The sequence below is a fragment of the Sturnus vulgaris genome, chromosome 3 (genome assembly GCF_052056855.1).
Source record: "Sturnus vulgaris isolate bStuVul1 chromosome 3, bStuVul1.hap1, whole genome shotgun sequence".
Lineage (NCBI taxonomy): Eukaryota > Metazoa > Chordata > Aves > Passeriformes > Sturnidae > Sturnus > Sturnus vulgaris.
Genome location: NC_142245.1, coordinates 61,887,589 through 61,913,980, shown reverse-complemented (window position 1 = coordinate 61,913,980; position 26,392 = coordinate 61,887,589). Strand labels below are relative to the sequence as shown.

Sequence of the window (26,392 nt, the reverse complement as noted above, 5' to 3'; positions counted from 1 at the left end):
TGTGCCTGCGCACGAGTAGTGTTCTATATATGAGCACATTGCCTCAAGTAATAATCATCTGTGGATTACCATGATGGTGATAACAAGTGCGGAATTGCTTCCATGGGTACAATAAAGAATGGCATGATAGATTTTTATCTACACTGTTTTTTTAAAAAAGATCTGTCTTAAAGCATATTTGTTAATTAAGTGCTGTCTGTACTTTCTGAATTATCTTTGTTCCTTGAGTAAAACAGTATTAAAATTCAGGGTTTGTGTTATACATACATACATTTAGTTACTGCTAATTAGCGTTCATTTCAATTAACATCAGACGCAAAGTTCTTTCTCTAAAAGAAAACATAGGTATTTTTCAAAACTATGTTAGTTTCTCATAAGTAGGGTTAGCAGAAGAAAGGCTGCAAAAACAGCAAGCCAAGAAAGTGGCCATGAATTTAATCATGAGAAAGCGTTGGCTCCAGAGGCAAAGTAATTCAAAATATGGTTTTCACTGTCTGAAAATAGACAAAAATCACAGGGTTCTGATTCACTGTTTTGTTTTCCTCTTTACCTGAAAAATGAAAGCAAAATGCAAGGAGTTGTTGGGGGTTTTTCTATGATTACTGTTGGTGAATTTAGTACAAAGGCAAGTGCATACCCATCTATATCCTTTTTAATACTCAAATATTTATTCCTACTGCTTTTGTTTTGATATGTGATCCTTAGGGGTCTCAATGATATGCAGCAAAATAAAGAATGTATTGTTTTTGCATTTATTATATCAAATGACAAGCCACCTCCGAAGAACAGATATTTGGCTTTGCAAAGTCTTGTGTTTTTCTTAGAAAAGAAGGATTTTTTGTTTTTCCTTCAAAATATTGACTTCTTTACATTTTATTTCATTCAAAATCTTCCACTTAGAAACACTGGCTGTTATTAAAAGCAGTATATCCTTCCTGTCAGAATAATTTTGCCCAGCAGATATTCCAGTTACAAACTCCTTCATGCTTGAAACAATATGATAAATTTCAGTTTCCTAAAGGATCCCAAAGTGCTTCTTATGTCATACTATGCTTTGAATTACTAGTGCAACCATCACTATGATACAGTACTGTCAATAGTAATGTTGCAAACCAGTTAAGTAGAGGGAGATAGGAAAATAACCTTTGGCTGGAGAGAATTGAGAGGGGTTTTTCTTCCATTTTCTTTTGTGACAAACTTTAGAAATAATATTCCTGAGCTGTTTTGCTTGGTACTTTACAAACACGGAAACAAAAGAAAGCCTGAAATCAGTAATACTTACAGTCTAACTTGGTGAACTGTACTAACAACAACTGGTTGTACCACTTGATGGCACTTGGAGATGTATTTTAGTGGTGAACAAGGTGGGCTGGGTTAACAGTTTGCCTCAATTATCTTCAAGTTCTTTTTCAACCCTAATGATTCTGTGATTCTAACAAAGACACAGATTTAACTATTTTGTGCTGCTACATACACTGTTTAAGCTTTTTCAGTAGAAAGTAAACACTTTAGGAGGCATCCATGGATTTTCATTTAAAGATCATCACAGAGTGAGAGGTCCTCAGCAATATCACATGCAAATATTGAATAGCCTTAAATGCCATTGCAAAGCTGAGGAAAATATTTTTAAGAGGAACAGCTTTTAATTTGGACCTGAGCAGTTGCTCTTGTTTTATAGTCCTGCATTTTTGTGTTTAATAATCCTTGCATGCTAGGATTTTGTTGCCATAGAAATATGAGCTTTTAGTTTTGCAAAATTATGCAAATTTTTTTCTTATTAAAATATTCATGAAGGAGTACAGTCAGAGGAGGGAGGGGAAGGGTCGGTTCTTGTGTTTTAATGGAACTGGACTTTGACATAAATGTTCTAATTAGTCATTCATTCTAATATTATAGGAAGGCATTTATTGATATGACTACTGTAATTACAGTTTTCCCCTTTGGAACCACAGACCATGGAACTGGGAGACTAACATTTAATCAGTAAAATTAAGAATTACTTTCAGTTATGAGATTGTTGACAGCAACAAGTCCAGCAGTAAACAGTTTTTATTTAGAAACTTTTTATGAGGATATTTTACTTAGAAATATGTCTCAGAGCTGATGCAACTGATTGCAATATGACTAATAGTCTGAAACATCTTCACAGTTGAACAAAAAGTGGTGTTTTTACCCAGACTTATACTGTTTAGCCACTCTGGCCTGCTAAATTGGTGCTTACAGCAATCAGAGCAGCAGTCGCAGCATCTGTTGAGTTTGTAATAATTGTTTTGCATTAATTGATTTTGTTTTTTCCTTTTCCTTCAGTTTAACTGTATTCAGTCAGGGAAAAATGTCTGCAACTGTGATAACATACAAGTGTAATTTATTTAAATATCCTTCTGTGATGCATGCTTGACATACTATGCTACAGGGTTACAGCTTCTGGTATATTTTTGCTGGATTGGTAGACTTCCAAAGATTGAGATTTACCTGCCACCACAGTAATACACATGGGCAATAATTGTACATGAATTAGGTTGTCACATCACTACTGCAAGAATATGCCCTTGTTTTGTGTTTTTGAATCCTTGATCTAGTTACAGCAGCTTGGGGAATAGTGGCTGGGAAGGCACAGTCAAGATCATATGGAAAGCAAAGAAAAAGAAAGTGGGTAACCATATTAAGGTTATGTGCTTTGGTTACTATGGTTAAATAACTGTAATACAGCAATCATTTATTTTAAATTTTGTAATGGCTTATCATTAGGAAAGATTTTAGACTTCAGGAGTGGTTACCAGAGAGTTCTGTTTCTCTTCTCGAGTGAGAGGAAATGACAGCTGGGAATTATGGTAGAGATTTGAGAATTTGTAGAGAAAATGTCAACATTCATAAATACATTTCAGGAGACAGCATATAATCTTGCTGTGCAAATTTTTCAATCAGTCACTGATTGCATTAATTTTTTCAGTGCTAAGTTCAGAAGGAGCAACTGCTCAACGTAAGTAGGAGTGGCAGCAGAGGGCTCACAGGAGAGCTGATGTTATTCAGTTACCATCTTCTTTAGAAACTGAGATTTATTCCATTTTTCATTTTAGAGTTCCATGATATAATTGGATGTTTCAACATTATATATTAAACACAATGAGTAGTTGTATTTTATTTAGACATCCAAATAATACAGTCTAGTTCATCTAAGGAGGAAGAGAACTAGGGTTATGAAATGATAACTTTAATACAGTATCTCAGTAACAGTGAGACTGGGCTGACTTTATGGTTATAATTTTGAAAAATATAAGAAGCTTCTTGCTGATTGTTAAAAAATACTTCCCATTTAAAAGCTTCTTAGCAGATGTAGTGAATTAAAGGAATTGTGCAATAATTTAGTTCGTCTAAATTGTTTGTGACAAACTGTTTTAAATATGAAGGGCCTGGAAATAGGCACCAGATTTTCATGTTTAGGATGGCAGACATTATCAACCACTATGCCAAAATTATGCCTTGAACTTCTTTCTGGACCAAGAAGGAAAAGGCACCAGGACAAAAAATCAAAAATGTTTAAGTTGTCTGGTTACACTTGATCTAGTGATATTCTAGGAAAAGCAAGGGATAGTTTCAAGGGATGATTAAGGGAGATATTCACTAGATTTTAATGTCTTTCCCTGTTGATGTTCTTTCTTTCTTTCTTTCCTCATGTTTCCACTGTGTTTGAATCTGAATACATGGTATATCTCTGATAGATGCAAGGTATTCTTTCTATGGCCAAGTGATCAGATGCTGTGAAAGACTTTGCTATCACACCAAAGAAAGAAATTAGAAAAACTAATAAGTGTTATGGAAGGGTCCCAGTTGCTCAGATATTGAGCATAAAATAGGGAAGAGCTATGGTCAAGGTACATAGGAAATACAATTTAGCAGAATTTTCGTTGCTCCTTATTAGTTGTGCTTACTCTTTGGACAGGTTTTGTCTCCTAAGCAAAAAAACATTCACTTGGGGGGGGGGGGGGAAGTAAAAAAGTTAACCCACAGATTTGATGGCTCTTTCCATTGCTAGGAAAAATTTAAATATTAAGATTTATTGTGAATGTTGTTCCATTGTCCAGTGAAACAACATACAATATTTGTGAATAAAACTCCTTTGAATAGGAATTTGAATAAAAATCCTTTTTCTTTTACTCAACTCTTTCTTAATGTATGATCAGCAGCAGAAATACTAAAAATTAAAGAGCCTGTATCATAACATTATGGATAAGATTCTAGGAAGGAATGACTTGGAAATCTTGGCTGTCAGAGTGGACTGTTTGAAGAAACTGAAGATGACAGTGAATGGTCTGAAATTCTCAGTTTTCCCTTTGAATGGTTCAATATTGTAGACAAATTCTCATGGAAAGCAATTGAACCAACCACTGATAAGTAGTCAGGCTACTTTATTTAAACTTACTCTCTCACTTGGTCTGCTTCTCTGGAAGCAGTATTCTGAAAAACTGAAAATAAGTAGAATGTAGCATCAAATTATACAGAAGAACTTTGAGTGTACTTAAGCAGGGAAACTAGGATTGTGAACTAGCTGGCATGGAGTTGGGGGAACTCTAGATGGCAGAGAGCTTGACAAAAGACTCCATTCTTTCAGGGGAAAAGTTTAACTTCCCTATAAAGAAAATTCTGACTCTTTTTTAAAGCTAGCCAGAACTATACTGTCATTCAAATAAAACATGATTATTCTGCTCCCTGCTTTATCTGAAATATTGCTCTAATGCCTCAGAAGAGCTTTTATATCCTATCTAAATTCAATCTGTCTAAGAGAGGAGAGTCTATTTAATCTCTAATTGGATCTGGAGTAGAACTAACACATGCAATCTTTACTGAGAGCTATTACTAAATGAAGAAAGGTTTGACGTCTTCTTGGTGATGGTTCTATCAGAATTCTTTTTTAGTCTCTGCCTTCTCTCACAGTACAACTAGCTCGAAGACTGGATCAGCAAAATCCAATTAAATATCATAAATTTACAGCTGGTACTTCTTCATGAAGAAGATAATGATCCAGATGAGAGCTGAATTACTAGTGAAATATTTCCTTCAATTCAAGTAAATTAAGTGAGAAAAAGCAGCCCTTGGTCCATTCCCTTCTACACTGAGTGGGCTACTAGAAGAACACGTACACTTAGCCATCAGTTAAGGTGGTGTGTTGTTCAGTGGCTCATCAAACATATCACAACTGCTTAGGTGCCAATGAATTATAGACTAACTTTCTCATCACAAATAAACTGGGAAAAGTCTTATTTTATTTGAAGGATTTCCTTCACATTGGTAGTGCTGATATTCTGGTGTCAGATATCTCTACATTTACTGAAATCCATGTCATAAAATAAATGTGTACCTAGAGAGTTTGTGAAGGTGAAAGAGTCCAAATCTACTTCAACCTTTTATTGCAGTTCTATTTCATGGAAATTCAAAAAGGCTAGCAGGGATGTGTATGTTATGATTCCATTACCTACAAGCATAGTATCTAGTGGTAGATAGTGCCATAGGAATATGACAGAGCCACTGGAAGATGGGTGGATATCTGTGTAATTTCTCATCATCACAGCAGCAAGCAAATAGCATTCACAGGTGTACCAGGAAGCAAGTGAGGTGTTTGTTTTGTGGATGTCTTCCAGAATAAGAAAACATTATTATCTCTTAGAACCTTAAGTTACTATTAGCAACTTGTTGTGGGACTCCTTGGTTTTTTTATTCAGCTGTATGTGTGTTAACATTCTCTATGGAAATGTTCTACCCATTCATGTTTGTAGCCTTTGCGCTTTTTTCCCCCCATTTTAAAATTGTTCTGGTAGCATTTGTTTAATTCATATAGTTCTAATTGTTTGACCATGTATATAATTATATAATAGAAAGCAAAATTCATGTTTTTCCAAATCCTTTAACCTTTCTATAAATGTATTGTAGCTATATTGGTCTAATAAAAATATTAACACTCTATAATGCTTGTCTCTCTATTAGAATTTGTCAGTGATTATATTTCTGCCACAACCACTAACAGTGAAGAAGGAAAAGATAATTCAACTTGTTGATATTTGTTGATGCTTAAGGATGGGGCTTACTGGTAGACTTGGCAGCATTGGATTAATGCTTGGACTTGAGGATCTTAGAGTTCTTTTCCAACATAAATGAGTCTTACAATTCTACGATGCCTTTTATTTCACTGATTTTGAAAGTCTGATATTTGTATTTAGTTGATATTTATTCGTTTGCAAAATTTTGTGTCTTCCAAGTTGCTTTTTAAATATAAATAGAATGTGGAATGATTTGAAGGTCGTCCTTTGGTGGGGTCACCAACCAGCAACTTTACTTTGGCTCTACAGAGAACTTCTTTCAGTTGCCTACACGTAGCCGTGTGGTGCCGTATCAGATGCCCCAGTTCATATTTAGGTGCTTTAATCACAAACTGAGTTTCTTCTTAACTGACAGAAGAGCGTTTTACTGCTTAATGAGATAAGGGATTGCAATTAGCACCCTGTTTAATGGAGATAGCTCATAATCTTCTGAAGTTACATTTGGCAGATGTTCAGAAGAATGAGGCAGCCCCCAGTGCAGTGGACTAAGTGCTAAACCTTTACAGGCAGAGTTACAAGAGGCATTGGAGAGGCAGAATGTGAATTTTCATGCGGTGACTCAAGAACAAGATGGAATATAAATCTGTATAAGAAGGAGATATTCTCCAAGGACATTAGCAGGAGACATCCTGACAGCTTGCCTTGGGAAAGCATTGGCAGCACATTCACTAAGTGCAGGAAGAGAAAGACTTGTAAAGTTTGATTTCCATATGAAGAAATGCAAGTTTTCCTCATCTCTAGCCTTGCTAATATTTGTAGAAATGTTGTTTGTTTTCAGTGCTCTAAGTATTTGTGGTTTACTATCACTTATCTTGGCTTAAAAGTAATTTTAGTGGGACAAGAATATAACATCAAAACATGCTTTACACTGGGTAATATTGGGTGCTTCCTCCTACACCCCAGCTCTTTTGCTGTTGAACATGGATGGGCATTTGCTCACAGGAAAGGAACCATCTTTTCTGCTTCAGTTTTGGTTGACCTTCTATTAGGGTGTGGTAAAAAGTCTTGTCTGCTCTCTGGTTTTATCCTTAAGAGCATGTAACATAATAGTACAGTTAACAGTGAACATTTGCAAAAAGCCCCAAATACTTATCTGTGAGAAACTTATTTGATTAGAACTAAAATAGCTGTAATTTCCCTCTCCTATGCTTGTTATTTCTTGGGGAGTTCTGCAACTTTTCTTGAGCGTGTAGATTCTGCCTCCAAAGCTAGGGAGAAATATTGGATGCATTAATCTCAAAACAGGTGGGAGAGACAACGGGAGTTCTGTGGAACTTCCTTTACATTTTTAGACAGCTATTCGTGTCTCAACAATACATGCTCTTGTCTCCAACAAGGCAAACTTTTATGCCCTGTTCTCTTTGGTGTTGATGGTCTCAGATGACAGTCCTTGAAGCAGAGCTCTGACTTTGGGTGATACAGAGAAAAACCTGAAAGTAGAGGGATCTCATGAGTGCCCAATTTCAGTATTGCAGCTATATTTAAAATTCAGTGAAAAGTACTTTGTGCACAAGATGACATGCAGCACATGGATTGACCCCTGAATTCCTTTGCCTGTGAATGAACTGTACTTTAAATATCAGAGGAAGGAAATTCTCATTGCAAACAATGACAAAAGGAAGTAGTACTTTTTAGTTTATGTAAGTTAGAAGGGTATTTTAATTTGTATGGGTATTATAGAGCATACAAGGTAAATATATATTCTGAACTGTGAGGTATTCTCTTCAATGACTTCCTTTTGAGGACCTTGTCTTCAGTGTGTGATCCTGTTCGTGATATGCATATCTTGCCAGTTGCAGCAGTGAAACTGGGACTGCTGTGGCTAGCACAGACCTCAAGAGACTTCTTAGTCATATTTCAACTCTTAGACATCGTATCCAGAGTATCTCTGACATGTTGAACTGCTGCTAATTTATGAACTGTTTCAATAACATTTTCAAGTAATTTGATATTATTTGGCCATCCTTACAATCAGCTCTCTGTATAGTCAGGCTGAATCTTCTTCATGCCTTCCCTGCAGTTGCCACAGGTAAATCAAAATGGCCACTGCATTTTTCCAGACTTCTACATTTTGGCATATTTTCTATTTCCTCTGACTTTTCTCTTTTTTGGACGGGGCGACCCACCCCTTTCCTCTTGTGTTTCTTGTTGGTTATATATTAGGAGTCCTTAATCCATTCTAGCTGCCTTTCCTTTAGGGTTTTTTCTTTTTATTTTCCTTTTTATTTATTTTTCCTTGCTTAGTGACCTATCAGTTTCTGTGTTGGATTTTTATATACTAAGGTAAAGGTTATGTAGCTGGGAAAAAGTAAAACCTTTCTTGGTATATAGTTTTTATGGGTTGCCTGAAACTGCCTAATCTTTGTTTTCCCATTATTTTCACTTTCTTGAATCTTTGTCATTAGTCTGAACTTGAAATAGAAATTATAAAATTCTGCAAAAGTTACACTTCTAAAATGTTTGCCTACAGCCGAAAGCAATTCTGGGTACTTCTTGCATCATTTCAGATACCTAGATTTTCTACATTCCTCTTGCAGTTACAAACCAGTGCTTAGACTTGACCACAGGCAAAACAAAAATGCTGTAACAGCTGTATCCAAGGGAAAAAAAAGTATTTTCATATTGTTACAATGGTCAAGGCTTGTAAGTTGTTGGTCCCAGCAGGTTTGCCCACTGTGTAGATAAGCATGTGATGCTGTTTGCCAGTGACTGAACAAGGAGCTGCTGCAAAGTCCATCAAGGATGGAGAGGCCTTACAGGGAGACCTGGACAGGCTAGAGAGCTGGGCCATCACCAGCAAAATGTAACAAAAGAAAGTGCTGGATTCTGTCCCTGGGATGAGGGGCAGAATTACTTATACACACAAATTGTGAGGTTAGAGGCTGGAGAGCAGTGCTGTGGAAAGAGATCAGGGGGGTTGGGTTGATGGCAAGTTGAACACGAGTCAGCAGTGCCCTGGCAGCCAGGAGGGCCAACCCTGTCCTGGGAGGCATCAGGCACAGCATGGCCAGCCAGGCAAGGGAGGGGATTGTCCTGCTCTGCTCTGAGCTGGGGCAGCCTCACCTCAAGCAGTGTGTGCACTTCTGGGCACCTCAAGGACATGAGACTATTAAAGTATATCAAGAGGAGAGTGACCAAGTTAGTACAACTACCTTCCAGCTTGAGATATTCTATGATTCTTTGATCCTACAGTTTTATGGACCAAGATCCAGGTTATGAATTGGAGGGAATTTTCTGGCTTTAACCTAACAATTAGCTGTACAGCCTCATATGTACAGATGTGTTTTTACATACCTTTATCACTAATTCAAAATCAGTTGATTTCCAGGCCTTAAATGCTAGAATGTTTTTTCATCCCTTGAATTAGATTCATCACAAAATAATGAAGACGTTGATTTTCACTGCTTTCTGTTGCTGTGTGCAAAAGCATCCAGTATGATAAACAAATATGTATTTGAGAATAACCAGATTATTCTCTTTGTAAAAGACTCAAATTTGCTCTGTGCTCAACAGCAGACGTTGGAAGGCAGAAGAATCCTTGTGATTTTAATATTCTCAGAGAGGAGGCTCACATTGCAATGAAGTATGAGTCAGGCACATTTAAAACCTAAAATGTAGCTCTTGCAGGACTTGATTTACTTACACTGCTTCCAATCAATTAACAGAAAGCACTATTTCTGTGCTAAACTCTGTCATTCAAGTCTGCAGCTTTTGATTTGCATCATACTACATTCCATTTTTAATAGAATAGCTTGTGTCAATGCCATGATTCTGGGGGCTAAAGAGCATGGAAAAAATATATTGCCGTGACACAGGAGCCTGGTGATTGACTTCTCACATTGTAGGCTGAGTCAAACTGAGCTAAAGGGCTGAAACATTATTTTAAAGTAAATTTACTTGACTCCATCAGGGAAAGTTCTTACTTTATTTTAAGTTACAGTTCATTCTGAGAAAAACATCACAGCCTTCTTTTTTGTCTATTTTGGTAGTTTGATCCATCAATGAAACTGAAGTTACTGAATTTTCTGTAGGTTGCTAAAGCTGTTAATACAGAGGCCAGCCTAAATGAGGACCATATAACTGAACAAATGCAATGAAAGTCTAGTGCAAGTATCGAGTGGAAATTTGCACAGATTTCTTATCTATTTCTGATTTCTCTGGTAGTCTGTGGGTTTTAGGAATTTGCAGTCTTCAACAGCTGTAATCCTCAGGGATCTGCATGTGGTTTTGCAACACTGGAAATCTACTGATGCTCAAAAAAACTGCCCCGAAATGGTTAAGGCCCATTTTGTTTTATTTAATTAGATATTTTTTCTGTCTTTTTATTCCCCAGGTAGCAGCTGCTGGAGGACACCTGAAATTTACAGTCTCCTATGATGTCACAGAAGAAGAAGAGGAAGAAACAGCTAAATTGATGGTTCAGTCTAATGTCATCATAGAGGTAAAGTATTTTCAGCCAAAGAAAGAAATAAAGAAAAAGAAAATAAAAGAAAGAAAAAGAAAGAGAGAGACAAAGAGAGAAAGAGAAAATGGCCTGCTTTTTCAGATGTTCGGTGTGAAGTCTGGTGGTGGTTAAGGACACAAAACAGAAGGGTGCACATACTTTCAGCTGATTTCTAGTGTGAGAAAATGGATACACTTCAGAAAACTAAAAGCTTCAATATCTCAAGGACTCTCTGGTATTATTGCAGTAGCTTAGAAGCGTCCTGTTCATCAATGAAGAAATAGAATAGTTGGTCGTTTGAGGTTACACTTTGACATTCTTTCAGTAAATCTGTTCTTTTGCACCTCAGCATTATATGAATTTGCTTTTGCCTATGTAGAGCCATGCACCATGACACCAGGTTTTATCTGAATAACCCAAACTTTCTTTTCCACTGCTTTTCAATTCTGTCAGGCAAGCCCATTTCAGGTTTATGAAAAGTGAATATTATTCCTGGTATTTGTTATTCTTGTGAAATATATTATTCAGTAAATCATGTACCCAAATGGGCTTTTTTCCATGACGTTTTTCATGTTTAAATCTCTCTCTTTCATGGTTCTCTCTAGGGAGGTGACTTGAAAATCAGCACTCCAAAAGGGATAATTCACTTGCAGCCTTCTGAAGAGCACACTGAAGAAATTGTGCTGAAACCAGAGTCTTTCTCAGTGCATGGCACCGATGTTCCAGTCAGCAGGAGGGAGTTCATGACTATCCTTGCAAACGTGAAGAGGATCCTCATAAGAGCCACATACAGCAATGGGATGAATGCCATCTACAGGTGAATGTGAGGAACGGGTCCCTTTGCTACAGTCAGTTTCTCAAAAGAGTTGTTTTCTCTCTTCACAGAACAAGGCTGATGTAATTTAAAACACTTTAATTTATTATCATGAAATCCATAGCATTCATTTACACTTTCAAACTTTTGTTAGTATGTTTTTCATTTTGGATAGACAGGAGGAGGAATTTACAGAAAGAAGCAGCCTTTTTAAAAAATGAAATTACATGGACTACTAAGGCATGAATGACAGTTTTATAAATATGTTTATTTTGTGAACACAGTAATTCCCATGTATATGGTAAATCATGGAGAGCGGTAATAACATGTTGAAGTAGGAAATGATATATTGCTTATATATTGTTTTTTCCATTTAATGACCATACAGGGCCACATTAATAGTGAACCAGAGAATAATATCCTGAGTCTCCAAGCTGGAAAAGTGCCTCAAGGGGAATTTTCTTTGCTTTTAATCAGTACCACACATAGAACTGGCTAATCCCAAAGCCTTTCTCTTGATTTATGTCAGAATGCTGCATGGACTGCTCAAATTCACTGATTTGATGTGAACTTTTCTGAGTCCTCTGATAAAATTAAAGACATATGAGATGATACAGTTGTTCTATTTCAGTTGCTGCAGTGTGTTTGAAACTGTAAAGCTCAACTTGCATTTCAAATTTTCCTAAGTGTATGAGCAAATACTCCAGATGGGCTAGGAGAAAACTTTTCTCCTGATACTGCGATTAACATTAATAGTTAGGTGGCATAAGTAATATTTTTAAAATGTGTAATGAAATTGATTGCATAGTAGCTTTTTACTCACAAGGCATGAAACCTGAAATGCTCTCTAATCTACACATCAGTTGATTCAGTAGCATAAGCCAATTTGGAGTAGAGGGAGCTGATAGCACATTTAGTGATTATTTGCTGAGAGCACAGACACAGTTTTTGCTGCTGTGAAATTTCTTAAGCAATCTAAACATAATTTGAATACTTAGGTAATTAAAATATATCCTAAATGGAAAGGCAGGTTGTGTCAACAGCATGCAGTTTTCTGATTTGAGTTTTAGCAGTGTAAATTTTTTCTCTGCAAAAGAATTCATGTCTCTTCAGTCTCTGTCTTTTCCTGTGGTTAATTAGTATGTATTACATCTCTGTAAGTAAGTTTGTGAATTATAACTAGATTGAGTTTGGGCCAAACTGCTTCCTAATTTGCTCATGCAGTCATCAACCTTGTATTCTTTTGCATCTCCTTGCATCCAGGTTGAAAGCCTTTCATGGTCCCTCAGCTTCCCAGCCTTTTTTTTGAGGAGAGCCAAAACACGAGGCCAGAGCTCACCTCTTATGCACTATGAGCAGACCATGACAAACTGCTAATTCACAGCTTACAGCTGAGATTAGTGGGAGTTCAGTGAGTGATGTTCCTCTGTTTTCTTCTCGTTCAAATAAAAAATACCCCAAACCATTATTCAAAATTTTCCAAACTAAAGGAGTGCAGGAGCAATTTTGGGGTGAACAATAGGGGTGTTTATGCTATTTTTAAAGCAGATATGTAAGGCTGACTTCCTTTGTTCAGAAGTCTTACTGACTAGTATGGGAAATGCAAACTTTTAAAGGAGATATGTATAATTTACTTTCCTTGGACAAAGGTATTACTAAGTATTATGGGAAATGCAAACTTCAGTTATCAGAGGTTTACATATATTTAAGTACTGACATTTGTACCAGTAGGAGAAGGGAAAGCTCTCCTACAAAAAGCACTTTGGCCGGGCAGTTGTGAAGAAAGTGCAGTGCTGGATGTGTAATGGCTCCATCCTGCCTGCACTGTGGAACAGCATGGGTGGGATGGATGAGAACCCCTCTGGGCAGCAGTGCAGAGCTCAGGTAAGCACACACACATAGAACTGGCACAGTCTATAGAATGTGCCTTCTAAGTAAGATATGGCAGAGCTGTCTGGCAAATTTGGAAGACTCTACATAACTGAGTGCATCCCAGATTACTTCTTTAGCCATTTGGTCATGTGTGGTGCCTCACTGTTTCACAGTCTTGTTCATGTTCAGCCTTTGGGAACAGTTTAGCGGTGTGTTACAGATAATTTTCTGAAAGCATCATTTAAAAATACTCTTTGAGAAGAGCTCTGCAACGCACATATAATTTAAGCTTTGCATGTTGGTAGCCATCAGTTTCTAGGTGTAGTGACATTACAGTTGTGAAGATTGGTCCCTTAAAGACATTGAGTTAAAAAGGAGATAGGGGAAGGAACTGCAGTGATTTTGAAGAGTATCTGTTTTGCTAGAAATGGTCTTATATTGCTGGTACATTTTTAGCTGTCCTCCTGATGTCTCCTAACAGAGAAGAATGCAGTGGTTGCTGTATTACTATGTAATAAAGTAAACAATTTTATTGAGTGCTCTCAGGGTGCTCATTGTGGTTTACCTGGACAGAAGAGAGGATGTGAAATTTCAATCACAATTAAACAAATTAAGTTTTTCCGTCTTTGATTTAAGTGTAGCAATGATAGTTTCACCTGTTAGGGTGGGCTTTATGGAGTGAAGTCTCCTCAGAACAGTTCATTTTCCCAGGCACCTATTGTAGCAGCAACAGCATCTATTGCCATCCACTCCAGCTTATGATCTGCTGTATAGGGATATTGCTAATTTTCAGGATGTGCCTCGTTACTGACTGTTTTATATACTCTTTGACTTTCACTCATGCTAAAACACACTAGGTGTAAAGCTGTGCTCATAAAAAAATAACCCTTTTCTCCATATTTTGCCCATTTAGTTCTTCAGGGAAAATGTAGACCCAGTGAAGAAGATAGTCTTTGTGATACCGAGGGCTGATTAAGGACTCCAAAGGAGTTGATGGTCTCCGAAGGAAGACATTTTTGGAAAGAAATAGTGTAGAGCTAAGCATTCATAGATAAGTAGATATGAACTAAAAGGTTTTCATTGTCTTTAAACAGGTATGTGCAGTGGACAGATGGATATTCCTCTGAGAGGGTTAAGAGTGTCTGGCAGAGAGACAGAAATATTACAGGGTTGTTAGATCTGTTATGAATAACATTTTCTTCCTCACAGCACCTCAAAGCAGAATTGTGCAACATACTAATTAGAGATTGCTACATTAAGCAACCTGTTCATTTAAGTACTGAAAGTTTTCAAAATGGATAATGTCACCACATATGTAAGGATTCCAAAGGTCCTACTATAATCTGTGCTTAAAAAGAGACCAGAATGGAGGCATAAAATAACTTTCTTGTAGTCAGGTAGAAAGAGACTTAAAAATTCAATGGAGCTGTCTCTAGTTAGCAAGAGCTTTAAAGATTCTACTTTTACCCTTGTTTAGCTTAACCTACAAGAAACATTAGTTAATCTGTTATGCTTTCAGGTATCCACTAAACAATATTAATGCAGTAATGCTGGGTTTGACTCAAGAATGATTTTGTGTACATTTAAGGTAATTTTAAGCTTACAGTGTTGTTATTGCTCTGTGGCATAATTAGGAAGCTTTCTTATATGAGTGGACAATTAGATGATCAAGTAGGATAAAAACTGAGAATACAGAAATGCAGCAATCAATCTGAAAGTGAATCCAGCTTCTAGGTTTAAAACCTAATCCTCCTCTAACTTGAGAGAGCTTCCAAACGGTTGCAGTTAAGTCCATCTGTGGTAGAAGCAACAGGCCAAGAAAAGATATCTCACTCTTACTGTTTTGTTTGATTTAATACTGTTAGCTTGTGCTTCAAAGAAAGTTGAATAGCACTGTTTATTCGGTTTTGGTATTCAGACTGGTCAGTGATGGTAAGTGTTGCAAACATGCAGATAGGCACTGGAAATTGGAGTGCTAAAGAGAATAGATTGCTTGCAACCACATGGAGAGGCGTCAGTGCTAGACACAAGGAGAAAGAGGGAAGAGGAGGCCAAGGCTTTTTTTCCATATGCAGAATTGGCTCCAAGACAAATGAGCAATGATTGGGTCACTACTTCACGTGCCTTATGTAGCCAGTGTGATTCAGACGCCTGGCACAGCAGACAGTAAACTATGCTGATACTGCCTGAAATGTCCCCTTCCCTTTTAATCTTGTTTGTTTTTAGAAGTCAACAGTTGCCTGCTGACAGTAACAGTCAGCTTAAATATTTGGTCTTGATGTCTAATCTCAAATTGTTCATGCATCTCCAGGATCCAGTGCCCCATTACTGCCAGCATTATGTATTTTAATGAACGCAGAATGGCATTGAGGAATCAAAATTGCAACATCAAAATGGGAGAAAAGAAAATCACTGCAGCTTTCTTCACTGAGTAACTGTTAATGCTAAAAACTGTTAAACACATTAAAATCCCATTTAGCAAATAGCAGAATGTAATGAAAATTGGAGCAATTCAGTGAATACAAATGTGGGATAATACTGGGTGGATTGTTTCTCTGTGTTAGTGCTTCTCTTTGTTCCAAGATCAATGCTTAAAGGGAAGTAGCTGTAGCTCAAAGGAGAAATAAAATTTGACCTTTCATTAAAAAAATGTTTCTTCATTTACTGATTTTTTTTCCTTAAAATTTTAGATATTTTTTACTGGTAAAGTAATCGTTATTTTATATCTAATACCCTAGAAATTGGCTATCTTATTGTAAAGAAAATGCAAATGAAATGTTGCAAAATAAATGTACAGCAATGGAACAAAGGGGATATACGGAAAGGTGAGAGAGATTTTACTGAAGATCTGGATGGGAATAAGCATCCCTCTCTTTAAACAGCATCAATAACCTTTTACAGAGGTTCTAGTATCACCAAATCAGATTGAAGTTTCTAACTGCATTATGCACAATGGTAGTCCCTCCAAAGCCCAGTCATATTCCTAGTGTGGTAAAATTTCTATTTTTCTGAAGCTTCTATCTTAATTTCAAAAATCGTCCCTTTTCTTCCCCATTACCTTTCATATTTCACTTGTTTGGAATAGTCATAAAATCGAGTGGGAAAATATTCTGTCTTAAGCTTTCCTCTAACCACTGAAGTAACAACAAAATATTTTTCTTGGATGTTTTCTTGTCCAAGGTCATCCAAATAATTTTCAGAATTTTTTTGCAGCCAAAAGATTAATGCCCTATTATGAAGGGGAAAAAACTTTTTAATAAAATGTACATCATGAATAAAAGGTATTTTCTGCTGAAGACAACTTCAAAACAAACTCTTGAAGTAGCTCTAGTTATCAAACACTCTGTTAAGATTATTGGGTGAAAATAGAAGTAATTTAGCTTCTGTAATACATTAATGTTCCTTTAAATTCTCATAAGAATTAAACTCCCAAATTCCAATTTCTCTCCATAGAAAGATACTCTTGAGGTAAATTACATCTTTCTCTCATCATACTTCCATGCTTTTGAAATAAAAATCATGTTACTGTTCACCTAAAGAACAGCTGTTTAGTACTCTGGCATTGGGGAGACCAGGATATATGGCATAAGATTTCCTTTTTGTTTCATGTACATACATTTTTCTTTCATATACATAGTACTTAGATCCTCAGTCCTTCTGGACAGGGCTGGACATCTTTTCCAGAGGTCAAATCTCCCAAATAAAAATACCCTGTATCTAATACTTAGTAATGTAATATTTTAGAAAGCTGGGCTAGTGGTTCATAAATTTTGAAGACCCTGCTTAGTGTCAGATTTGCTCTATATGCAGCTGCAATGCAAGTTGGCACATGTGGCTTGCAGGCCAGGAATAGCCTTCTATCTCCTGATACAGTGCTGTAAGACTTTTTAAATCTATTTTTGTCAGTGGGTATCTGACCATAGTCTCCCTCACATGATGAACAAAAATAGTAACAAGCCTACAGACATATAGTTTAGGAAGAAATAGATAAATATGAAAGCCTCCTTTTTTTAAGGAGGAAAACAGAAACAAGCCACCGCATGTCACTATAAAGTGTTTGTTGTGTTCAGCTGCAGATATCCATCTGATTTGCTGTTTTCCCTGTTTAATTTCTGTTACATCCAGACTAAGAGATGTTATTATGGAAGCTGCTGACCACACTTCAAGGGGGAGAAGGGTAGCATCTGCAGTAGAGTTGTGTGAGTGTCCTCCAGGCTATGATGGTACCTCCTGTGAGGTAAGTATCATGATGCAGTCTAGTTCAATGTTGCTAACACTTTGATAGCTGGAAGCAGACAGTAGACCTGTGTTGGTAGAGATTAGTAAGAGAGCTGTCCCTTCTTGTTGGGAATTTGCCATGGCTTGACTAGATACCTTTATTTCCAGGTGATGGTTCATTATATCTGGTAATATTTAAAATCTGAAGTTTTACACCCCTGTGATGATTTCTAACTTATGAAAAGACATTTTGGTTCATAAAAAGGAAGTGGGAATAATATTTATACTCTTTAGGCAATTGATAATACAAATGGATGAACGCAATTAGAAGGAAAATGGCAGTTATCTGACCTGTGCACAACAAAGATTGATCAATTTGAGTTAATGGTGTTTAATTTCTTGTTTTGTTTTCCCAGGGCTTTGCCATTTGCCTTAGAGTTGTTGAGAATTGCATGTGTTCTTCTGTGGCCCTTTATTTTGTTCCTATAACAGATAATAATGTAGGCACATGCTCAGAAAAATATCCACTTCCCAAAGAAATTCATTAGTTCACACAGAATGTGTTCATGCAAGTGTACATATGATTAACTACATCACATGGGCATTGCTTGGGGTAAATAGAAGACAAAAAACATTCTTCAAAAGCTTTCCCTTTAAGGAAATAGTTTCAAACACCAAGATGCTCTGCTTCACAAAACTACAAACAGTATGCCATTTACACCGGCACTCTAGGCATTTGCTTGTCAACTCTCTTTTTCTTTAAAATTTTTTATGCCTATATGTGATATTTAGGGTTTAGAATCTAGTCTCATGCCAAGTGTGGTTGGTTGTTGCAGGGGCTAGATGAACTAATGTAGAAAGAAGGCCTGTAGGAATTAATAGATATTCCTATCACTTCCAAAATGGTACAGATGGAAAAATAACTGGAGAAGAATAGTTTTTACCTCGGCTGAAAAATAATTTTAAAGTCTGGCCATTGTCTGTCTGTTCAACTATTTTAAGAAAAATGCTAGATGCAGTGTTGTTATGTTTCACACTTTTTTCACTTGTTCATTTATTCTCCCAGTGCAGATTTAAGCATGATATCCAAGAGAGTAATTGGAAAAACCCTGATTGCAGATATTTCAGTATTTACTTTTGTTGTAGAAGCTGAAAGGCTAGGGTGGAATTCCTGTCTTGGGGTTGCTGAAATTGTCTGTCCAACATTGTGTCCTTCAGTGCTAAACCTTCTCTTCAACCATAAGGAGTCCCTGAAATTTGATACATACCTAAGATCATACTCCACAAGAGAAAACACATATATGTAGCTGCAAGTTTCTACACATGCTAATGGGCATAGGAAAAAAAAAAGTGAAGTTTAGGATTTCCAGACAGAGAGTAGTTAAGGAAGTATGGAAATAGAAGTTGAAAATGTCTTTCTTTTTTTCCCAGTTACCATTTTTGTTTCTTCATCTATATACTTTCAGCCTCGCTCAGCATTCTACTTCTGCCAGTTTCAACCAAGCAGAGTGTCATTTTTATTGATTTTATGCAGTTTTTCAGGTCCATTTTCTCTTCATTATTTAATTTAATGTATGTGTTTGTCTCCAGCACAATGATGATGTGATACCTGGCATAGGTACCTGGATGCCACACTAAAAACAGCTATTATTTTCTTATTTTCATGCTATGAATGTTTTGACATGATCTTCCAAAGACAAGCAACCCTATTTAAATTCTGCTGTCTCTTTTAAGATTTCCCATTATAAAAATTTAGATTTTTTTTTTTACAAGATTACATAAAATATGTAAATTTTTGTATTCTGTGACACAGAATTCCGTAAGCACAGGGGAAACAGATAAAATTTTAAATTTCTAATACCAGTTGGACCCCTTTGTGATAGTTACTTTGCTTTACTCATGGATTTTCTTGCCTTTGTCAACATCTTCACATCTAATGACTCTTCTCCCACTGATTTGTTCCCATTCTCTGTGCCCTTTTAGTTCTGCTCCAGAAGGAGTTGTGTTTAACTTGCATCACTGTGATGGTCAAGAACTTTCCTGACTGTTGAATGTTATGTAATTTCTTTTCGTAAGATCTCAATCTGTAATCTTTTAGTTCTGTTCTGAGACCTGCTATTGATATTTCATGTCTCAGCTCTTAAAATTAGTGACTTTTGGAGCCTTGTCTTGAGCAATATCGTGTGTATCTGTGCACAAAAGATTATTTTCAGTCACCAAAAGAGGGAAAAGATTTATAGGTCTGTGCAGAAACCACTTGCATTCCATGCCACAGAAAGAAAAATACAGCAATTTCTTGTAACCCGTTTTTAGATTTTATAACTCTAGATTTTTTTTTTGTATTTACATGTTTTTTTTAGGAATGTGTAACAAAGAATGTAAAGAAGGAAAAATAAGCATAATATCTAAGGTTTTGGATTGTTTTTAAAGAATAATTTTGGAGGGTGTATGTGAAGGAGAATGGATTTTCTTTATTAAATTATACTTTTACTATTCTGTCTGTGCAAAACTTTCTCTTTGCATTATCCAGATGCATTTGAAGGTCTTAAATCTGTCATGAGCTTTTTTGCATTATGCAGAATTATTGGATCACATGAGCAGTCTTATTGTAGAAGGATAGTTTGCAAAAACTACAAAGGCATTTGTGAGATACATAGCAAGGAAGACTGCTGCTTGACGTCTTATTATGAGCAAATGGAGTAGATGAATTTTCACTGATGAATCACAGTTGTATGGTGTCACCTTTCCTACAAAATTACCTGCCATGCATTTAATATTGATTTCAATTTTACATTTAAAAAAGAAAATTAAAAAATCAGAGCAGTTTCTTAAAGGGAAATTACTATTCTTTAAGGACAATTTGTAAATAAAAGGGATAGCCTTGTTTTCAGCCTGTACGTTATTTCAGTGTAGCCTTTTGCTGGAGTCCTAACAAGACTAAATGGTATTTTAATTGCTCTTTGTGCCTGAACTTCTCAGAGAATGTTTTGAGGATTTTTTTCATCCTTCTCTCTCCTTCAGTATTTCACCTTCTGGCTGTTTTTCACTCTGTACCTCTTGCTTTCATGCTGTCATATTTCAGTTCTTCATTTCTCTGCCTTATTTTACCATTTCAGAAGAGTGATCAAGTTAAAGCTTCCTCTAATTGCACACCTGCAGCTAAGGCTAAGGTCAGTGCAAAGCCACAGCACCAGAAAGAAGAATTTTCTAGAGAAATGTTGGTATTTTTATTCATTTGGCAAGTATGTTTGTTGTGTGCGCAAGCATCAAATCCAAGAAAAATTTTAAAATCCCATTCCTTGCTCTGTTCAAACAAGAGTTTAAGTTTTTGTCTAACTTTTCTTGCAGTCATGCTGGCCTCGACACAGGCGTGTGAACGGCACAATCTTCGGTGGGGTTTGTGCTCCGTGTACGTGCTTTGGCCATGCAGATGTGTGTGATGACATCACAGGAGCATGCCTGGTAAGTGTCCCTGCAGGAAACAATGGACATGGCCAACATCTGTCCAATACACCTGTGAAATTGAGTCAGTGGCCTCTGAGACCTGGAATAATCGAGAAGAAAAATGCCAGCAAGTACCAGAAGAGATCGTTATATCTAGGTTAAGGATTCACTTATACCAAGATACGGTATCTTTAACACTTAAGAAAATAAAATACTTCATTTATCACATAGGATATATGTTTTAAAATGTTAGTTTTAAGGTATGGCATGCAGAAAGCAGAAAATGTATGAATGCTTTTTTTGTGCAAGTTTTATCTTTCCCTCCCATTTGTCTCCTGCAGTATATTCAATTTATAGTATGTAGCAGCTAACTTTGTGAATTCTGTTCTAGTTTGATGAGAAGATACTGTTAATGTCTTCCTTCTTCTAAATTCGTAGTAAACCTTGAAGGAACACTTAATGAATTGTACTTCAGAAAAATAATAAAACCATATGATCTCAGCTAAATCAGATTTTTTTTCTTGTAGACTATGGAGATTTTATGTAGTTACCTACTAATTCAGCAATTAAATCTGTGATATTATCCCTAGTAATCCTACCAGCACACTACTGTTTCCCGCCTGTTCATTTTGGAATGGGTGAATTATGCTGAATATACTTTTCTGATTGACTCAAGGGCATTTTTAGTTTTATATTGTCTGACATGGCATGAAGCTTGAAACAACATGTCTAATTTCATTAGTCTTGCAGAAGCACAGTTTAAGCCAGTGCCAGTTTAGTGGGATATACTCTCATTTCCCTGCAGAATTTCAAGCAGACTCTGTAATGTGCATGTTTCTAAATGTTCCCTTTTATTTCCTTAAGAAAAACCTGCTGGGAAAATGCCAAAATGAAAATTCAGGCTTTTTCCAATATAATTTGGCACTTAGAATTATTACTGTTCTTCCTGTTTTGCTCATAGAAGATGTTTAATTGCAATACAGTGCAAAACAAGATATCCTTAATGTGTGGATCAGTGGATTTTTCAAATTGCTTTTTCATGAATAGAAGCTTAAAATTATTCTCAATTTAATTATACTGTAAGCCTCAAAGAAGTACCTAGAATGAAAAACATGTTTGACGTGACAGTCATGTTTTGAATCTTTCACTTAATACTCAGTGAAAATGTTTATCACTAGGGTAATATGGATTTGTGTTTCGTGACAATTTTTTTTTTTTGTGCATGAATGACCATATTCTGCAGCTACAATGTTTATAATATCCATGTGGGATAAAATCAATTAACAGGAGAGAAAAGAAAGGAAGACTCTTGTTTAAGGTATGCCATAACTGTTGACTGTTTTGCTTAGGGGTACATAGCCAGATGTAAGTTATGAGGCTGTTGGCTTCTGTGTCTTCAAGTTTTAGCCTCTGTATAGCTTCCCTCTTTATTTTTGTCTGTAGCACCAGCCTGGATAAAAGAGAAGGCCACGAAGGCTGCATATTGCTTTTTGTGCTTTTTGGCTGATGTGAACTGTTGACTCAGACAGTGGAGCTCCCCCTTCTGATGTTTCAAGGGTTCTGGTGTGAGATAACACAGCACTGACAAGGAAGTGGAAAATAACCAGCTGAAGATGCACTTTCATCTATACACTTTATCAAGCACTCTGTATTTTATCTTCTGTAGCTTATACTAGATCAGACTATAGAGAAGAGGCGCAGAGGGAGCTTAAAATCAGTTCTGGATTTTCTTACAACTTTGAAAGCACTGTAAGTCAGATTGGTTAGTATCCATGCAGGCTATTAAATGCTGCTATTCAATTTGGATCATAAGCCTTTTGAAGTGAAAGAGAGAGAAGTCTGAATGCTGAAAAAGAGAAATGTTTCACATCAAAGGCATTCTTTCTATTGAGGTTTACACAGCCTTTTGGCCTCCTTATTATTATTCATGGTGTTTTTTCAGTAATACAACAGACAATTTAGGCACCTAATTTACTGATATGATACTTCTTTTTGCTCTTCCTTAGCTTTGAAATGTAGTTGAAAAGAAGCTGAAATTTGTTTTTGACTCATGATAAAAGCTCAAATCATCTACTTTGACACAGGCCTGTATAAAAAGCTCATTTTAACATATATCTTGCAGTAACCTGCAAAGCCCTTTGATCCCCACAGCAGCCATAGAGAGCTGCATGATACCTTGTTCTCGTCACCATTGTGATATACATAACTGCTTTGGTACATAGGGCAATTTGGAACATACAGAAATATTCTTTTGTGCTATTGCACATACACATTTACAGTAGCTTTAGGAGGTTGGTTAAACCTAAACCTTGTGAAAAGCAAGCACATTTCAAGGTGTTTCATTCATTGCAGGATACTATGTTCCTGTTAGTAAGCACAAAGAAAGTAGATCTTTCTCCCCAAAGATATGCTTAAATTGCCCCAGGTGGGCAGTCCCCAGTGGCATCCATTTCATAGTGTATTCCTCTGTGTATAAGCAGCATATACCATGTAGGATGAGGCTGGTGTCAGTGCTGCTGAACATGTGCTTTAGACAGTGTTCATCACCAGAGCAACAAAAGGTCTTTACCCATCTTCATATACACCGTAACAAAATGAGATGTCCTAAACGCAGTACAGGCTCTTGTTCAACTGAAGATATGTAAAGCCTCTGCAACATCCTGATTAGTTGGAAAATTCTAGCAGAGCTTATTCATGCTTCCAAAGGCAGAATACCATTGTCTGGTCTAGACAGTCGAGAACACACCGAAATAGGCGCCCAGGCTTACTTCCTTTATCTGGCTTTTACAGCTTCCCTGGTTGTCTCTGTGACAGGTATCCTGAGGAAGGGCAGCAGCATGCCAAGCATGCTATCTTTGACTCTGTCGTAATCCCTGTATAAGGTTTTATTTTCATCACTAGTGTTCTATTCTAAATGTTTCTTTCCATATTCATATACACTCAGCTGCATATGCAGGAGTGGTTTTCAGTGTGAATTTAGGGTTCCCTGATATTGGGGATAAAGAAGTTAATTTGGTTTCCTGCAAAAAAGAAGAGCTGGCTCTGTAGGAAATGGTGGAAAACACTCCCCAGGACATCAGCAAGGAAGCTTGTCGGGGGCAGGGTGTGAGGCATACAAAAACTTTTGGACAAGAATAAATCCCACAGTTTTAATTACACAGAGGTTGTCTAACTGAAGTTTAAAGATGTTCAGAGGTAAAAGAGGTACAGAAATTTAATGCATTCAAAATAGTGTGAGATACAACTGAAATCGTTGTAATTGTTGAAATTATTTTGGAATTGAAAGCGTAAGTATTTGGACATAAAATTGTTCCTGGCTACAAGGTCTATGGATCTGTGAAAAAAAGCATGGATTTTACCAAACCACTAGATCAATGTGTTGGAACAACCTCTATTTCCATGGGAATAAAAAGAAAGCAGATATAATGTACTGAGCAGGTTAGAGAAGTTGATCACAATCTATTTTATACCCAGGCTCATGACATGAAAAAAGCCAGTATAGTTTTCCTTTAAATGTGAAATTAAGACATCAGAGGCTTAAGCATGCTTTAAGGAAATAATCTCAGTATAATTAGACATTGCTCAAACCAGATGATGTTCAAAACCATTGCTGTACTTTTGGCAAGTTTCAAACTGAGATTCAGCCAATTGATATCAAGAAAGCACAAATCTTTCGTGAGTGTTGATAATATTTTTAGAAGGACTTGTCTACTTCAGCACTTAAAGTACTGATCTGTAAATTTGGCAGATTAGCAAGAAGCTTAATGCATTGCTGAAGAGAACAGGCAGATCAGGTCACTTCTACAAACTACATAATCCTTGTTTTTTGTCCTGTAAGGTCCAAACTGGCTCAGGGAGAAAAATATAGGATACACAGGATCATTATTTCTCAGATAAACTAACATACACAGTATCATATGCTCAGATTTTGGTCCTATATACGTGGAGTACTCCTTTTTTGTTTGTTTTTAAATTTAAATATTGATTAATTGCTTTTGAACATGCTGGGGGCCATCAGTACTACTCACTTTTTAAGTGCTGCTTCTTAAGGGCACAGGAGCAGGCAAGTCCAAAATGTCAGAAGTCAAACAGGCAGAAGGCCAGCTTGGCTGAGCAAGGACCTTCTTTTGGAGATAAGGCAAAAAAAGGAAGGTTCATGTGGAAAAAAAGGTAGAAGCAAGGTCGAGTGGTGTGGGAGAAAAAGAGAAATGTTGCTTGGTACTGTAGGGAGAAAACTGGCATGCTTAAAGCTCAACTGGAGTTGAAGCTGGGCAAAAATATGGGGGACAATAATAAGAGGTTTTTTAAATAAGTTAATAGCAAGAGGTAATGCAGAAATAACATCAGCCCACTACAGGATGAAGATGATCCCCTCACAAACAAGGATATAGGCAAAGCAGAGATATTTAATTCTTTCTTTGCCTTTGTCTCCAACACTGATGATCGGCTAAAGGGGTCCCAGTGCCTTGAGCTGAAGGACCATAGCTGTGAGCATGATAAACTCTCAGTGTACCCTGAACTAGTGTGGCATCTGCTGGTTCTATGTAAGTCTGTGGGACCTGATGGGATTCATCCAAGAATACTCCAAGAACTGGCTGATATTATCCTAAGGCCTCTCTGAATGATTTTTGAACAGCTTTGGAAATATAGAAAGACCCTAGTTTAGAGGAAGCTGGCTAATATTTGAATTTTCAAAAAGGTCGAGAAGGATGGCATGGAAACTGTAGGCCTGTCTGTCTCATTTCAGTGTATGGTAAATGTATGGAGAAGATTTTTCTGGGAGGTATTGGAAAACACCTGGAGGATTGTGCAGTTATTGGTCACAGCCAGAATAGTTTCATGAGGGGAAAATCTGGCTGATCAAAACAAGGAAACCCACCTAAGTGATCAAGGGCAGCCAGTTGATGTTATCTTTCTGGATTTCAGTAAAGCTTTTCATGCTGTCCCTCACAGGATCCTTCTGGACAAAATGCCCAGCACACAGCTGGATAAACACATCAAGAGATGGGTGAGCAGCTGGCTCATGGGTCAGACACAGAGGGTTACAGTGAATGGGGTGACATCAGGCTGGTGAAGTGTCACTAGTGGGGTTCCACAGGGCTCCATCCTTGGCCCTGTGCTCTCCAACATCTTCATTAATCACTTGGATGCAGTACTCAAAAGGGTACTGTGTAAGTTTGCCAATGTTACTGAATTGGGTGAAGCTGTTGATTCCCTTGAGGACCTGCAGAGACCCAGACAAATTAGTGAGATGGGCAATCACCAACTAAATGAAGCTTGACAAAGAAAAGTGCCAGATTCTGCACCTGGGATGGGACAACCATGGAAATATGTATAGACTGGAGATTGAGAGGCTGGAAATCAGTGCCATGGAAAAGGACCTGGGAGTTCTGCTCAGTGGCAAGTTGAACATGGGCATGCAGTGCCCTGGCAGCCAGGAGGGCCAAACTTGTCCTGGGAGGCATCAGGCACAGCATGGCCAGCCAGGCAAAGGAAGCAGATTGTCCT

General features: G+C 37.0%; 1 protein-coding gene across 1 annotated transcript in view; it reads left to right on the top strand.

Annotated features, from left to right (window-relative positions):
- The window catches only part of LAMA2 (laminin subunit alpha 2), a 334,274-nt gene that overhangs the window by 168,282 nt on the left and 139,600 nt on the right, over positions 1–26,392 (top strand). The window contains exons 13-16 of the mRNA XM_088162772.1: positions 10,426–10,533; positions 11,142–11,353; positions 17,348–17,459; positions 20,789–20,902. Coding sequence (XP_088018898.1) covers positions 10,426–10,533; positions 11,142–11,353; positions 17,348–17,459; positions 20,789–20,902 — 546 coding nt within the window. The remainder of the gene's footprint in view (positions 1–10,425; positions 10,534–11,141; positions 11,354–17,347; positions 17,460–20,788; positions 20,903–26,392) is intronic.